This window comes from Mobula hypostoma, chromosome 11 (assembly GCF_963921235.1).
Source record: "Mobula hypostoma chromosome 11, sMobHyp1.1, whole genome shotgun sequence".
Classification (NCBI taxonomy): Eukaryota; Metazoa; Chordata; class Chondrichthyes; order Myliobatiformes; family Myliobatidae; genus Mobula; species Mobula hypostoma.
In genome coordinates, this window is record NC_086107.1 from 104,325,109 (window position 1) to 104,342,843 (window position 17,735).

The 17,735-nt window shown below is 45.5% G+C and overlaps 1 protein-coding gene across 3 annotated transcripts in view; it reads right to left on the reverse strand.

Moving 5' to 3' along the window:
- The window catches only part of LOC134354387 (tubby protein homolog), a 48,273-nt gene that overhangs the window by 21,428 nt on the left and 9,110 nt on the right, over window positions 1–17,735 (reverse strand). The window contains exons 3-7 of one of the 3 annotated variants that reach the window (XM_063063374.1): window positions 16,941–17,087; window positions 12,964–13,083; window positions 9,869–9,979; window positions 5,620–5,757; window positions 1,901–2,076 (exon numbers count right to left, since the gene is read on the reverse strand). In XM_063063374.1, coding sequence (XP_062919444.1) covers window positions 1,901–2,076; window positions 5,620–5,757; window positions 9,869–9,979; window positions 12,964–13,083; window positions 16,941–17,087 — 692 coding nt within the window. The remainder of the gene's footprint in view (window positions 1–1,900; window positions 2,077–5,619; window positions 5,758–9,868; window positions 9,980–12,963; window positions 13,084–16,940; window positions 17,088–17,735) is intronic. The other 2 variants (XM_063063375.1, XM_063063376.1) reach the window with 2 other exon arrangements.

A 17,735-nucleotide genomic window follows, 5' to 3' on the forward strand; every position in this document is an offset into this window, starting at 1 on the left:
ATCTGATTTCCAAAAGGCGTAAAGTTAAAGATGGCACATTTCTTTAATATTTTAAGCAAGATTACTTTTTTTTATTTCCAGTTTTTACAGTTTCAAAATAACAAAAAAGGAAAAGGGCCCGAAGCAAAAGTTTGGGCACCCTGCACGGTCAGTACTTAGTAACACCCCCTTTGACAAGTATCACAGCTTGTAAATGCTTTCTGTAGCCAGCTAAGAGTCTTTTAATTCTTGTTTGGGGGATTTTCGCCCATTCTTCCTTGCAAAAGGCTTCTAGTTCTGTGAGATTCTTGGGCCGTCTTGCATGCACTGCTCTTGAGGTCTATCCACAGATTCTCGATGATGTTTAGGTCGGGGGACTGTGAGGGCCATGGCAAAACCTTCAGCTTGTGCCTCTTGAGGTAGTCCATTGTGGATTTTGAGGTGTGTTTAGGATCATTATCCTGTTGTAGAAGCCACACTCTTTTCATCTTCAGCTTTTTTACAGATGGTGTGATGTTTGCTTCCAGAGTTTGCTGGTATTTAATTGAATTCATTCTTCCCTCTACCAGTGAAATGTTCCCCGTGCCACTGGTTGCAACACAAGCCCAAAGCATGATCGATTCACCCCCATGCTTAACAGTTGGAGAGGTGTTTCTTTTCATGAAATTCTGCACCCTTTTTTCTCCAAACATACCTTTGCTCATTGCGGCCAAAAAGTTCCATTTTAACTTCATCAGTCCACAGGACTTGTTTCCAAAATGCATCAGGCTTGTTTAGATGTTCCTTTGCAAACTTCTGACGCTGAATTTTGTGGTGAGGATGCAGGAAAGGTTTTCTTCTGATGACTCTTCCATGAAGGTCGTATTTGTGCAGGTGTCGCTGCACAGTAGAACAGTGCACCACCACTCCAGAGTCTGCTAAATCTTCCTGAAGGTCTTTTGTAGTCAAACGGGGGTTTTGATTTGCCTTTCTAGCAATCCTACAAGCAGTTCTCTCGGAAAGTTTTCTTGGTCTTCCAGACCTCAACTTGACCTCCACCATTCCTGTTAACTGCCATTTCTTATTTACGTTATGAACTGAGGAAACAGCTACCTGAAAACGCTTTGCTATCTTCTTATAGCCTTCTCCTCCTTTGTGAGCATCATTTATTTTAATTTTCAGAGTGCTAGGCAGCTGCTTAGAGGAGCCCATGGCTGCTGATTGTTGGGACAAGATTTGAGGAGTCAGAGTATTTATAAAGCTTTGAAATTTGCATCACCTGGTCTTTCCTAACGATGACTGTGAACAAGTCATAGCCCTAACAAGCTAATTAAGGTCTGAGACCTTGGTAAGAGTTATCTGAGAGCTCAAATCTCTTGGGGTGCCCAAACATTTGCATGGTGCTCCTTTCCTTTTTTTTCACTCTAAAATTGTACAAAACAAAAATAATACACTAATCTTGCTTAAAATGTTGAAAAGAATGTTTTATCTTTAACTTTATGACTTTTGGAGATCAGTACATCTTCTACTCACTTAACTATCCACAGTAACAGAAATTTTGACCAGGGATATATATATCCCTTCTCCCTGCACTTTGTTCATCTGCACATTGGTAACAAATGTCACAAACCCCTTGGTCAAGATGAGGTTGGCCAAGATCTCAGGCATCCTGCTCCTGGCCAGTGTTCAGGTGTTCATGCTGTCTCTCTGGGATGGGGGTGGGTGTGGTATGCTTCTCTTCTCCTTGCCCCCACCTTTCTACTTATCCTTGGCCAGCCTGCCTTCTAGCAACCTCCTGTCCCCTCCCATGCCTCTGCCAAGCAAATTTGCCGATTCCCAGGTTGCCATTGCCTCCTACCATCTACTCACAGAGCCTTTGTATGAACCGGGAAAGGGAGGCGGAAAGAAAAGACAGGGAAGAGATTAAAAAAACATGGCTCACATTACAGGAAACTTTAGCAGGGGCAGGGTCTGGTTGCTTGCCAGTGTTGGTTTGTGGAGAGATGCTTTCCCCCTCTTCCCTCTCCTCCTCCACTTCTTCGCTCTCGTCCTCCTCATCTTCATCTTCCTCCTCCTCTTCCGGATCATCCTCATCGATGAGCTTCTTCTGTGATGGAGCTGAATGGGAGGACAGGGCTATCAGTTCACTAACACAGGTAAATGTTGGTGCTTTGCACTGGGGAGCCTTGGCATGTCTCTCATCACCCTTTCGAGGCCTGGTGATTCCAACACTGAGGTCTCCACCTCCTTATCCCACAAGCCCAACCAGCTCAAGCTTAGTCCAGAACTCCTCTGAGTCAATTTGGGATTCGAGTGGCTGGCCAGTGCTCGAGTGAAAACACGGATGATTTTTATACACATTTCCCTAATCCTGGGGGGAGTCTGTTGCCCCGGGCTGAGAGGAGGAGAGTACCTGCTGTTGGTGAATGTGCCAATTAAGCACAGATGGGACTGGAGGTTAAGTGTGTGTGTGTGTGTGTGTGTGTGTGTGTGTGTGTGCGTGTACTGTAGTCATGTAGCAGTTAGCATAATGCTATTACAGTTCGAGCGATCATCAATCAGGGGTTCAATTCCCGGCACTTTCTATAGGGGTACGTTCTCCACATGGCCGTGTGGGTTTCCTCTGGTTGCTCAGGTTTCCTCTCACATTCCAAAGACATAAAGGTTAGGCCTAGTAATTTATGGGCATGCTATTTTAGCACCAGAAGCATGGAACATTTGCAGGCTGCCTAGCACAACCCTCACTGATTTGATTTGGCGCAAATGATGCATTTCACGTGTGAGGCCTCACCTTGAGTATTGTGAACAGTTTTGGGCCCTTCATCTAAGAAAAGATGTGCTGGAATTGGAGACGGTCCAGGGAGGTTCACAAGGATAATTCCAGGAATGAAAGGGTTAGCATACGAGGAACGTTTGATGGCTCTGGGTCTGTGCTCACCGTAATTTAGAAGGATGAGGGGGGATCTCACTGAAACCTATCAAATGTTGAAAGGCCTAGGCAGAGTAGATATGGAAAGGATGTTTCTCATGGTGAGGGAGTCTAGGTCAAGAGGGCACAGCCTCAGGATAGAGCAGCATCCATTTAAAACAGAGATGTGGAGAAATTTATTTAGCCAGAGGGAGGTCAGTCAGTCATGGCTTCATCTGTATAAGTAAACAGTGGATGCGCCCGAGATCCTGGGCTGCCCAGACATCAAGATCCCCCTCTCGGCCTTGCGGATGTGGTCCAAAGGAACGCGAAGCAGTACATTTGGCATCAGTTTGGCTGCAGGAGCTGCTGGGAGGTGACGTGATACGTCATCCAACCGCCTTAGGGGCTCCACTCCGGATTTGTGTAGGATTTACTCCTTAGCCTTCTCTTCTCCCGAAGATACCCACAAGGCAGTGGGATCCGTCACCCTGGATAGGGGCCCATATCGGGTACTGTCAGCCGGAGCCAGCTGAGCCCGGGACTCGTGTAAGGCAGGGTCGTCACGCCCTGTAGTAGTGACATATGGAGCCACTACCCACTACCTACCCAGAGGGTGGTGAATTTGTGGAATTTGTTTCCACAGGCATCTGTGGAGGGCAGGTCATTGGGTATATTTAAAACAGAGATTGAGAGGTTCTTGATTGGACACGGCATCAAAGGTTACGGGGAGAAGGCCGGGGAATGGGGTTGTGGAGAGGAAAAAAGGATCAGCCATGATTGAATGATGGAGCGGACTCGATGGGCCAAATGGCCTAATTCTGCTCCTGTGGCTATGGTCTTATGTTTCGATGTATAAGTGACAAATTTTTTTAAAAGGCTATCTCAAATTAAAAATACACGAAGCTAATATCCTGCAGCAGAATTGTGACCTTTACTCTGGGGTTTGATAGGAGTTGGGAATGACTTTTAACCTGGAGGGTGGAACGTGAGCTGTGATCATTTGGCAAATGTGAAAAGTTGAGTGACCCGATCTTTACCAGAAATGGAAAGAGCTTTGGAAGTGGGGGAAAGGCAGTCAAAGAGAGGATAAGGCACGAAACTGGTGCAGTGGTTTAGTGTTGAACTTGTAAACCAGAGGCCAGGGCAATCCAGTGACCTAAGTTCAAATCTCACCAAAGTCTGGAGTTTTAAAAAAGTATAGGCATTAGTAATGATAAAGCCCCCACCTCACTTACTACTGTCCTTCTGGAAAGGAAATCTGGCCCCTGGTATGACCTACACATGACCCCAGACCAATGCAAAGGCATGGTGGTGTAGCAGTTAGCACAATGTTTTAAAACACCAGCGACTGCGGCTGTCTGTAAGGAGTTTGTACGTTCTCCCCGTGTTTGTCTGTGCCCTGGTTTCCTGCCATGTTCCAAAAACGTATGGATTAGAGTTCGTAACCTCCAAGAGGATCATAACCTTGTCATTGGGATTGGAGGTTTGCGTGCCTCAATGACCTGGAGAGCGATGTTGGCTGGAGTCAGGCCTCTTGGGAGGGTGACCCATGCCAAACAGGTCAAAGGGTAGAGGCCAGACTAAGAGTGGTCCACCGGGCCTCCAGGTTCAGGGCTTCAGCTCAGGGCTAACAACCCTGACTGGTAAAACAAAATTATCACAGAAACAGCAATGAAGAATCCTTCTACATCTGAGTGTGACGGTATTCCTGAGTCTCGTCCCAGAAAGTGCATGACTGACAGTAGTGAAAACTGAGAGGAAGCTACTGACACGATGTACGAAGCCCGGAACATCACCAGAGATGGAGGAGCTTCATTGCTGCCCTAAAAGCCAACAATGTAATGGGCAGTGAGCAAGAAAGAGTTAGTAAGTTGTGAGCATGCTATGTTAGTGCTGGGAGCATGGTAACACTTGCAGACAGCCCTCAGTACATCCTGGGCTTGTGTTGGTCATTGATGCAAACAACACATTTCACAGTATGTTTCAATATACATGTGACAAATAAAGCTGAATCTTATTCTTTTCGATACTTGTGCTTGACTCTAAAATATCCTCTGGTAGTCCCAATGAAGGGTGTTGGCTCAAACTTCTGACTGTCCATTTCCCTCCATCGATGCTGCCTGACTTGCTGTGTTTCTCCAGTGTTTTGGGTATGTCAAGGGCAGTAAAATGTTGGATATGAGAGAAACACCCTGGTCTCAAAATAAATCTCAGGGTTTGGGGGGTGCGGGGGGTTTTCAAAGGTACTTTGATGCTGGGTGGTGTTTATACAAAAGCCAGAGTTGGGTGGAGTAAGGGCTTGGCTGGATAAGGCCTGAGTGATGGGGAGGTGTGCCCTGTGGGGGGCTTGGCTTATTCTGATTGTCAAACCTCACTTCCATCGTGAAACTGCAGCTGTTTTTCCCATTGGTTAGCTGCCTGCTGTCCAGTTTCAATATCCAGGGTACACAGAGAACACGGTTGGGAGATTCTTTCTCTCTTCCTTTGTTTAAGGCAAGTGGTGCACATGACCATTGGGAAGGTATGCTCTGTGCGCGCTTTTAGCCAAGTATGTTTGTTGAATATTCAGCTTTGTCGTTTCTGTAACTTGGGGAACATGAATGTTTGGTTGAATTTTTACTGTCTGTAAATAAATGATTAATATACTTATTCACAGTCAGTGTCTTCTGTCTCACTTGCCAGACTCGCGAACCTGATTCTACGAGGTGGAATGAGGAAACCTCATAACTCCCCAAGGAATGACAGTTCACCTCTCATCTTCGTTTGACTGTTCCTCTTTGCCGGGGCAGGCTCCTCCTGATCTTCGTTCGAGTCTCCCATCGTGAAAATTTTAACCTTCCTGTTGATCTCCTCCACCTCTTCCCGAAAGGCCACAACCTCATCGCCCGCTGGAAACAGACAGGACAGAGGTCATTTTAACTGCAGGTTGGAACTGGCCAAAATCAGTAGCCACCTCCCAAAGGGTCACAACACCCTGACAGTCCTTCCCAAGAGGGGTATTCCGGACAGAGGTCATCTTAACTGCAGGATGGGACAGGGCAAAATCAGCAGCCCACTTGGACAGGGTGACTCTGCACGCTGACAGCCCTCCCCAGTAGGGCAATGAGGACAGAGGCACCTCCTCCTCCAGTAAGACCCACAGGAGAGTTTTCCAGATTCCCATTAGTTGATCTCCCCCTCCTCCCACATTCAAATTCTTTCTCTCTCTCTCTGCTCATTCTAAAAATTGGTTCCAATTTGACACAATGATAAATGTCACAAATCAGCCTTGTGCTCCTCACTGGAGGTTATCAGAGAGAGAAGACTTAATTTGCTTGCTCTCCTGCAGTGTTCACTCCTCTCTCCATGGTGAATCTCTGGAGAAAGTTTCAGTGGAGGTGATTCTGGGGTAAGTTTCAGTGGAGGTGATTCTCTGGGGGAAGTTTCAGTGGAGGTGAAACTCTGGGGAAAGTTTCAGTGTAGTGATTCTCTGGGGAAAGTTTCAGTGGAGGTGAATCTCTGGAGAAAGTTTCAGTGGAGGTGAATCTCTGGAGAAAGTTTCAGTGGAGGTGAATCTCTGGAGAAAGTTTCAGTGGAGGTGATTCTCGGGAAATTTCAGTGTACTGATTCTCTGGGGAAAGTTTCAGTGGAGGTGATTCTTTTGGGGGAAGTTTCAGTGGAGGTAAATCTCGGAACAGGTAACTGTTTGGGGCACAGCTATGCTCACAGTGAGTGAGTAATCAGCTGAATATTTACAACTCAGAGTGTGGGGTCCAACATTTCAGTCCAAAGATTTCTGTTTGAAGGATGCAGGGTGAGAGGCCTGGGGTTTCAAAGTTTAAAATATATTATCAAAGTACAAACAACAGGAATTCTGCAGATGCTGGAAATTCAAGCAACACACATCAAAGTTGCTGGTGAACGCAGCAGGCCAGGCAGCATCTGTAGGAAGAGGTGCAGTCAACGTTTCAGGCCGAGACCCTTCGTCAGGACTAACTGAAGGAAGCTTCGTCAGTTAGTCCTGACGAAGGGTCTCGGCCTGAAACGTTGACTGCACCTCTTCCTACAGATGCTGCCTGGCCTGCTGCGTTCACCAGCAACTTTGATGTGTATTGCTTATCAAAGTACATATATGTTACTATATAACCATATAACCATATAACAATTACAGCACAGAAACAGGCCATCTCGGCCCTTGTAGTCCGTGCCGAACTCTTACCCTATCCTAGTCCCACCGACCTGCACTCAGCCCATAATCCTCCATTCCTTTCCTATCCATATACCTATCCAATTTAACTTTAAACGACAACATCAAACCTGCCTCAACCACTTCTGCTGGAAGCTCGTTCCACACAGCTACCACTCTCTGAGTAAAGAAGTTCCCCCTCATTTTACCCCTAAGCTTTTGTCCTCTAATTCTCAACCCATGTCCTCTTGTTTGAATCTTCCCCACTCTCAATGGAAAAAGTCTAACCACATCAACTCTATCAATCCCCCTCATAATTTTAAACACCTCTATCAAGTCCCCCCTCAACCTTCTACGCTCCAAAGAATAAAGACCTAACTTGTTCAACCTTTCTCTGTAACTTAGGAGATGAAACCCAGGCAACATTTTAGTAAACCTCCTCTGTACTCTCTCAATTTTATTGACATCTTTCCTATAATTCGGTGACCAGAACTGTACACAATACTCCAGATTTGGCCTCACCAATGCCTTATACAAATTCAACATTACATCCCAACTCCTATACTCAATGCTCTGATTAATAAAGGCCAGCAAACCAAAAGCTTTCTTCAAACTTCTACATGCAACCCTGAGATTGATTTTCTTGCAGGCAGTCACAGTAAATACAAGAAACACAATAGAATCAATGAGCAATCGCGCCCAATGGACGGACAACAACCAATGTGCAAACGGCAACAAGCTATGCAAATACAAAGAAATGTTAATAATAAATAAATGAGCATTAAATATCAAGAACATGAGATGAAGAGTCCTTGAAAGTGAGTCCAGTTCAGTGATGTCGAGTGAAGTTATCCCCTCTGGTTCAAGAGCCTGATGGTTGAGGGGTAATAACTGTTACTGAATCTGGTGTGTGTCCTGAGGCTCCTGTACTTACTTCCCATTGATAGCAGTGAGAAGAGAGCACGGCGGGCGTCCTTGATGATGGATGCTGCTTTCCTGCAACAGCGCTCCATGTAACTAGGCTCAGTGGTGGGGAGGAATTTACCTGTGTTGTACTGGGCCGTATCCACTTATTTTTGTAGGCTTTTCTATACAAGGGTATTGGTGTTTCCATACCAGGCTGTGATGTAACCGGTCAATATACTCTCCAACACGTATCTATAGAAGTTCATCACAGTTTTAGACGGTCTGCCGAATCTTTGCAAACTTTGAAGACTGCACTTTCTTCGTAATGGCATTTACGTGCTGGGCCCAGGACAGATCCTCTGAAATGAGAAGAAATTAAAGTTGCTGACTTGCCCCACCTCTGATCTTCCGATGAAGATTGATTCATGGACTACGGTTTCCTCCTCCTGAAGTCAATCATCAGCTCTTTGGTCGTACTGACACTAAGTGAGAGGTTGCTGTTGTGGCAACACTCAGCTGGATCTTCACTCTCTCTCCAACCTGTTGATTCATCACCACCTTTGATTCGGCCAACAACAGTGGTACAGACAGCAAACTTGAATATGGTATTGGAGCTGTGCATAGCCACACAATCAACGGTATAAAGCAAGTAGAGCAGGGGCTAAGCACACAGTCTTGTGGTGCACGTGCAGATGGAGATTGTGGAGGAGATGTTGTTGCCAATTCAAACTGACCGGGGTCTGAAAGTCAGGAAATCCAGGATCCAGTTGTATAAGGAGGTATTGAGGCCAAGCTCTTAAAGCTTTTTGATTAGTTTTGAGGGGATGATAGTATTGAATACAGAGCTGTAGTCAATGAAGAGCATCCTGATGTACGCATCTTCACTGTCCAGATGTTCCAGGGTTGAGTGACGAGCCAATGAGATGGCATCTGCTGTGGACCTGTTGCCCTGGTAGGCCAACTGGAGCAGATCCAAGTCACTTCTCAGCTGGCGTTGATACGTTTCATCACCAACCTCTCAAAGCACTTCATCACTGTGGATCTACGTGCTACCGGATGATAATCATTGAGGTAGGTCACCACAGTCTTCTCAGGCACAAGTATAATTGAAGCCTGCTTGAAGCAGTTGGGTACCTCAGACTGCTGAAGCGAGAAGTTGAAGATATCAATGAACACACCATCCATCTGATCAGCACAGGTCTTTGGTACTCTGCCAGGTACCCTGTCTGGGCCAGATGCTTTCTGTAGGTTCACCCTCCTGAAGGATGCTCTCACATCACCCTGAGAGACTGAAATCACAGGGTCATGGGGGTCTGTGGGAGTTTATGAAGGTTCCCCCAAGTTTTATTGATCAAAAGGCAGTCAGCTCATCTGGGAGTGAAACGTTGTTGTCACCTATGTGTCTTGGTTTCACTTTGTAGGAGGCGATAGCATTCAACCCCTACCACAGCTGTCGAGCATCCTTCAGTGATTCAAGTTTGGAGAAGCCCTTGGGTCTTACCAACGTATCCTGTGTGTCCGGAGTGAGCATTATTTCCAAGAAACACAGAGGAGTTCTGTGGTTGTCCTTTATGACATCACCTGGAATAATCCCTGGTTAGTGACATTCGTCTCTGAATTATTACTACAGCTCCTCTCTGATCTGCCACAAAGCTAAATTTGTTGGACACTGTGAGATCATGGGATCCGGGACAGACACCAGAAGCAAGCAGTGGAAAGAGTGAGGGAAACACTGAACGGTCCTCTCACTCTCACACCAGCCCCTCTTTCTCAGTTGCCCTCCTCCCTCACCTGCCTTCCACCCCTCGCCCTTTCCTCAGCACTCATACCTCCCCGTAGAATTTCACCTCCTATGTATATAACCATATGACGCTGGGAAGGGCGCGATGGGCTTTGGCCAGGTCCGATGGTGGTGGGATCTCTCTCACCTTTGCACTGCTGACTTTTGTCTCTTTTTGCTCCCGTTCGCGATTTCACGTTTGGAAAGCTTTGGCGTTTGGCCCTGCTGGCGATCGCTGTCAAGTCATCGACTAATGTTCCTGTACAGAATGGAGACGAAATCAGTGAGAAAGGCAGAGATGGGGGGTGCGGGGAGAAGAGAGAGGCAGAGATTGAAAAAAACAGAAGGGGTGCAGGGGGTACTGAGAGAGAAAGAGCAAGAGTGAGACAGAGAGAGAGAGAGAGAGAGAGAGAGATGCAGAGAGACAGAGAGACATTGAGAATTGGACAGAGTTCATGACAATCAGACGGAAAATCCAACCTGAGTTGCAAAAGGACTTGGGAGTGCAGGATTCCCTGAAGGTTAACTTGCAGGTTGAATCAGCAGTGAGGAAGGCACATGCATAAAAGCAAGGATGTAATGCTGAGGCTTCATAAGGCATTGATCAGGCCTCACTTGGACTATTGTGAACAGTTTGAGGCCCCTTATCTAAGAAAGAATGTGCTGGCATTGGAGAGGGCTCAGGGGAGGTTCACGGGAATGATCCTGGGAATGAAAGAGTGATTGTATGAGGGGTACTTTTTGGCTCTGGGCTTGCACTTGCTGGAACTTAGAAGAAAGAGGGAGGGTCTCATTGAAACCTATTGAACGTTGAAAGGCCTGGACAGAATGGATGTGGAGAGAATGTTTCTTATAGTGGGGGGGGGGGCGGCTCTGGGATCAGAGGGTGGTGAATCTGTCGAATTTGTTGCCACAGGCTGCTGTGGAAGCCCAGATTATTGGATGTATTTAAGAGGAAGGTTGATAGGTGCTTGATTGGTCAGGGCATGAACAGTTATGAGGAGAAGGCGGGAGAGTGGGGTTGAGAGGGAAGATGGATCAGCCATGATGAAATGGCTGAGCAGACTTGATGAGTTGGACGGCCTAACTCTTGCTCCTATATTTTTATGGTCTTTAAAATACACAGCAATGCACGGCACATTGTGTTTGGTGGACACTAATCCCACCTTCCAGCACTGGGTCCGTAGAACTACAGATCCCAACTCTTCAAGTAGCCAGACTCATACAGCAGAACAAAAGCTGACCACCAAGTGCCCATCTCCATCATCAGCACTTTAACCCTAGCCTTCCATGCCATGGTGATTTGTGCTTGGCTAGACACGTCAGACACGTCTGTCTCCACCACTCTCTCAGACCACATGTTCCATACTCCATCTGCTCTCTGGGCGAGAAAGATCTTCCTCAGCTCCCCTCTAAACCTCTTCTCCCTTATCTTGCCAATTCCCTCTAGTTTTAGATACCACTGGTGTGGGGAAAAGCCTCCTACTACTGACCCTGGCCAGTCCCCTTCTAACTTTACATAACCCTGGCGTCATGAAACCTAGAAGAGCACAGCGCAGGAAACAGGCCTTTGGTGTATGAGGTCTGTGTTGAACAAGATGTCAACTTAATCAACACATGGTCTTTATCCCTCCCTCTCCTGTTAACATATACCTCTTAAACCTTACCATCATATCTGCTTCCACTATTTCCCCTGGCAATTCATTCTGTCTTCGATAGCCAAGTCTATTTTCAATCCAATCTATCAAGTCTCCTTGGATCAGCCTACCATGAGGGACCTTGTCCATGTAAGATCTTTATACAAGGACGGATCTAAAGCCTCAGTTTGGTTCGAAACGCTGTCACTTGCTTCTATTGTTCGTACGATTGTAGTTTTTTTCTCCTTTCTCTTTCTTTACGCAGTGGTTTCAGTCTTTGTTTTTTTTTATTGGGTTCTTTGGGTTTCTTGCTTTGTGGCTGCCTGTAAGCAGACAAACCTCAAGGCATGTAATTTATACATTCTTTGATAATAAATGCACTTTGAATATACAGCGTCCGCTGCCCTACCCTAATCAATCATCAGTCCTCTCCCTAGCCTCCTCCACTGCAAGGAAAACAAAGATTCTCTGCCCTGTCTCTACTCATGACTGAGACGGACCGTTCCAGACAATGGGTCAATGAGTCTCGTCTGCACCCTCTCCAGTGCAATGGCCACTTCTGCTCTCTAGTACCTCTTCAGACAGTGAGTCCTGTCCACCTCTGGTGACGAGAACAGATTGAGAAGTGATGAGATGAGGGATGGAAGACATTAAGGGATGGTGGGAAGCGACACACATGCACGAACACACACACTAATACATGCAAGTGCACACACCTGCGCGCACGCAGACTCGCGCACACACAGGGGAAGAGGGGAGGAGATGAAGGATACGTCAGAGGGAGAAAGTAAGCTGCCTTGGACTTGACTCTCTTGGAATGTGATCTGCTGGGGATTTTTCTCTGATTTCCCTCACACACTTCCCTGACAACAGGAAGAAGACAATGAGAGATCACTGGGAGAACCACATCCAAAAAAGGGTAATCATACTCTCTAAAGACTGGCTTGAGATCTTTATCTCGGAGTACACTTAGATTTCATAAGGAACGTGCATACTGTAAGAGCAGAATTAGGCCATTCGACCCATCGATTCTGCTCTGCCATTCCATCATGGCTGACTTATTATCCCTTTCAACCCCATTCTCCTGCCTTCTCCCCATAATCTTTGATGCTCTCACCAATCAAGAACCTATCAACCTCCACTTTAAATATACCCAATGACGTGGCCAACACAGTATCTGTGACGAGATTTACCACCCTCTGGCTAAAGAAATTCCTCCTCATCTCCATACTAAAGGGATGTCCTTGTATTCTGAGGCTGTGCCCTCTGGCACAGACTCCCCCCACTATAGGAAACATGCCCTCCACATCCACTCTATCTAGGCCTTCCAGTATTCGATAGGTTTCAATAAGATCCCTCTTTATTCTTCTTTTTCAGTTTTTGGCAAATGTACCAATGAGGGTAAAGACTTTGTAGAATATTTGAATGATACAGCTAAACCTGTAAGGTTCAACTTCACATACTGCTGTTTAGTAAATGCCAACGTGGGAGATTACTGTGAACGTATAGATCAGTGAGAGCTCATGTCCATGTGGTGAAGAGGTTCAGGAGAAGGAGCTGATATTCTGCACACCAGGAGCAATCTAGAATTTAAGGGGACGCCGACCTTTCTTCCGTCTCGGTCCTCTCTCAGCCTTTACCGCTGGGTGCTCACACAGCCTGAAGAGATTTTGTGGCTTCTCCGCAGCGTTCTCCCGCAGCTCCTCCACGGATACCTCCAGCAGATCTGTGTGGAATTAGGAAAGAGCAACTCAGGTCAACAAATGGAGACTGTGAGAGTCGGCACTAAGGAAGAAGAGGATGAGTCAAGTGAGGAACAGTTGGTGGAAGTGGAGGACATCAGTGTCACCTCTGGTGTTTGTTCCTCAGTTTGGTTAATGGGGTGGATTTCTCTCTGCGTGCACGGGGAGCCCAGGACTGGTCCAGCTCCAGCTCACTGGCAGATATACAGACTATGTCTGGTGGTTTTACTCTGGATAGTTGACTACTCAGACTGGCCATTCCCAAGGGTTGGTCACTCTGTGATCAATAGATGATCAAAGCATCAAAAAAAAAGATTAGCTTTATTTGTCACGTGCACAACAAGGTAAACAGTGAAATGCATCGTCTGCATCAACAACCAACACAGTCTGGATATGTGCTGGGCCGAGCAGTTTACAACTGTCACCACGCGTCCAGCACCAACAGAGCATACCCACAACTTCTCAACTCAAACACTACGTCCTTTAGAATGTGGAAGGGAACCGGGGCACCCAGGGGAAACCCACACGGCCGTGGGGAGACCGTGCCATCTCCTCACACACACTGGCGGGATTTGAACCCTGACCTTCCGATTGCTGGCACGGTAAAGCTTTACGTTAATCACTGTGCGACCATACCGCCATTGGACATCGGAGCTGTTCCAAATTGCTCCCAGGGGAGCGATTCTCCTGACAGAACCTCAGGCAGCGGGATATCCACTTGCTTCCCTCCACTCCCCCTCCCCGTTTCCGCCCAATTGCCCTCCGGAACTTTCAACCCTTTACACCCGTGTTTCAAGTGGTTGGTGCTTTGGCTGTGCATTGCTGCCTTCCCACAGAGAGGCATCAGATACCGTGGCGAAAAACTCAAGGACACGCCAGAGTATTGGAACATTCTAGAAATCAGAAAAGGACAAATAAAACAAAATGGGAAAACGCAAGTCACTAACGTAAAGCAGCAAGAAAAATAATATCGGAAAGGAGTGTCACTAAATATATAACAAGAGTTTAAGAAGATTAAACAAGAGGCTGAGCTTGCTAAATTAATGAAGAAAGAACATGAAAAGGCCACAGCAGAGGAAGGTAAGGAAGAACAGAAGCACCATGAACAAGCCTTAAAATATCAGAAGGAGCTTGAAATGCAAGTTGATGAAAATGAACAAAGGAGACAGGAAGCATATGATGAATTCTTAAAAGATAAACTAAGGGTGGATGAAATTGTAAGGAAGATCTATGATGAAGATCAGAGGTAAACTTTATTTCAAGCATTTACTGTTTTTTGAGTTTTGTCCAAAGAATGTTGTACAATGTAAAGATATATTTCTGTCCTTTAGTAATTACTACTTCCAGAAATGTTTTTCAAGGTGAACTTTTGTTTAAGTAAAATGTAGCATTGTCAAGTTGTCTCCTGGAGGTCAGCGAGCACGATCTGTGTATTTGGTAAGGGCAGTTGGATATAATGGCCTCTGTGAAGTGTCATGAATTAATATCAAAGCTTCACATTTCTTTTCAATATCTTTTCAGTTATGTTTAAACTGAGCTCATATGACCAATTTGTCAAAAGTGCCAACTAATCACGAGTTGAGAGTAAAAGGGCAAAAGTTTAGGGGTAACACGAGGGGGAACTTCTTTACTCAGAGAGTGGTAGCTGTGTGGAACGAGCTTCCAGCAGAAGTGGTTGAGGCAGGTTTGATGTTGTCGCTTGAAGTTAAATTGGACAGCTATATGGACAGGAAAGGAATGGAGGGTTATGGGCTGAAGGCAGGTCGGTGGGACTAGGTGAGAGTAAGAGTTCGGCACGGACTAGAAGGGCCGAGAGGGCCTGTTTCCATGCTGTAATTGTTATATGGTTATATGGAAGAGAGCAGCTAAAGTGGACATTGGTCCCCTTGAGGATGAATGAGACTGGGGAATTAGTTATGGAGAGACACTTATCTTTTTTAAATTAACAACTTATAATTTGTCTTTGTAAAGACAAAAAGTGACTGACAGGAAATAATAAAGCAGTGTCGGTGGAGAGGGTTAGTGGGCAGAGGTGTTGATCAGCCTCACTGCTTGGGGAAAGCAACAGTTTTATTTATTCATTTACTGAGTTACAGCGCAGAATAGATCCTTCCGGCCCTTTAACCATGTCGCCCAGCAAACCCTGATTTAACCCTTTCCTAATCACGGGACAACCTAGAATGACCAATTAACCTACCAACCACTACGTCTTTGGACTGTGGGAGGAAACCAGAGCACCCGGAGGAAACCCATGCGGTCACGGGGAGAACGCACAAACTCCTTAGAGGCAGCGATGGGAATTGAACCCGGGTTGCCTGCACTGTAAAGCGGGTGTGCTAACCACTTGTACTGTGCTGCCTCTTGAGTCTGATGGTCCTGGTATGAATGTTACGTAGCCTCCTCCCTGATGGGAGTGCAACAAACAGTCCATGAGCAGGGTGGCTGCCATCCTTCCAGGGGTGGTGGTGTGGCATGGGTGCAGACACATCCAGCTCTGAGACACCAGGCAAGATCATTTGTTTCCAAACAATTGGTTTATTGATCATTTCAGAATGTCTCTCTGGTGCTTCCCACTCCCTCCCCTCTCCCTGTCCTCTTCCCACTCTCAGTCCACAATAGGGACCCATATCAGAATCAGGTTTATCATCACTCACATGTGTCATGAAATTTGATGTTTTATGCGGCAGTACAGTGCAAAACATAAAATTACTACAGTAGTGTGCAAAAGTCTTCGATACCCCAGCCTAAGGCTTTTGCACAGTACTGTAGTAATTTTACACATGACAGTAATGAAGCAATTACCCATTTGAATTTCCAACACCAATTGATGAAGTGTTCCATAAAAGGTTATTTCATAAACTAAAGGTTGATACATCGTCATTAATAACGGTTTAGTAAACTATCAGGAATGTGGAAAAATGGATCATTTTCATCACGGCAACCTGTGAGTTGTGGGATTTCATATGAAACAGCACCGGGTCCTCGACTACTTAAATCCTTTGGTGATTACTTAGAGCAGGAGTTTCCCACCTGGGGTTCAGAGGCCCCTTGCTTAGCGCTATTGGTCCATGGCATAAAAAAGACGGAGGTGCTGAACGTGTTGTAGCCAAATTTGCTGGCAATACATAGAAAGATGGAAACGTGGGACAAAGCAGTCTATGTAGGAATATATATTGGCTACACAAGAGGGGAAAGCCTTGGCAGATGGAGTATAGCAGGAGGAAAATACAAGATTAATTGATGGATAGAAAGAGAAGCCAAAAAAAAAATCTATCCTACGCATTGAAGGATTTTGGCACATTCTTATTTAAAGCTTAGAAATTTAGCAAGGAGATACGACAAGTAATTAACTTAGACAAATTGACCTGCAAAGAACGTGGAGTGCAAAGGTTAGGGAAATTTGCCACAAATTTAGAAGGCTGGACATGGAGTACTGAATACAGTTTAGTCCTCCGTGGTTAAGCGCAGTTCAGAATAAGATCACTTCTTGAAACAGATTGATTTATAAGGAATGGTTGACTAGGTTGGGCCAAATGCAATGGAGCTTATAACAATGAAGAACATCAAATGGAAGAGTACGCTCCTATTTCTATTTTCTTAGGTGTCATAAGCTTATCTCAAACTGACAACTGACCCCACCGACACACGATTTCTCAGTCCAGCTCTACATCAATCATAGGGAGGGAGAATTTCTCAAATCTCTTGAAATCCTGAACTCCACAGAACCAACTTATCATCAAGTCTCTCGCCTTCATCCAGTGTTTCTTCACTAATCACAAATATCTCACCATTGTTATCTCAACTCCAGATATGAAACTTTTCATCAGGCCCCCAGCCATACCTTCTTCCAGGTTCCACGCCTGTTCCTTGTCCAATACAGCCTTGTCATGATTATCTTGGTCCAGAACCAAGCAGTCCCCATTATCCAGAGACTCCGGATAGAGCTGCGTATTGCAAATCTCCTCCACGTTGATCTTGCAGGAGAAATCTTGGAAAGGTGCAACAGTGAGACAAATTGGAGATGGAGAGAGAAAACTGCACCTATTTCTCTGGTTAGTCTGATCACCTGCTAACTGACCTCCATGTCACCCACCAGCATTTCAATCTGAATCTCTCCCATTCTCTACTAGAAGAATCTTCGGCTACTCAGTATTGAGGTCTCCAAGGTGACAAGCAGGTCTGGGTAGGGGCATTCCACCTTGTTTAATTTCATCCAATTCACATCGAGATCAATGGTGTGCTGATTAAATGGCACAGTTCCCTGGCTACAGATACACTTCTTTTTCAATCTTTTTATTAATTTCAAAATACAGAAACAGAACATAGCCATAATACAAATAGAAGGAGATGTAATGTTACACTTAAAAAAATTAATTGCAAAACCAAGTAGTGGAAATTAACAAAGCTCCCAAACATGTAGAACTAACCACGGATAATACAAAATAAAAAAAAACTGGGAAAAAAATGAAAAAGAAAAAAAAACTACAGATACACTTCTGAGTCAAACATTCCTGGTGTTACGCAACAGGAACCAGGATAAATGCCTCCCGATTCTCCCGTGCTAATCTTGTCATTTCCTTCGTTCAGCACAGCCTTTACAGCTCAAAGTCAAAGTCAAAATAAATTTATTATCAAA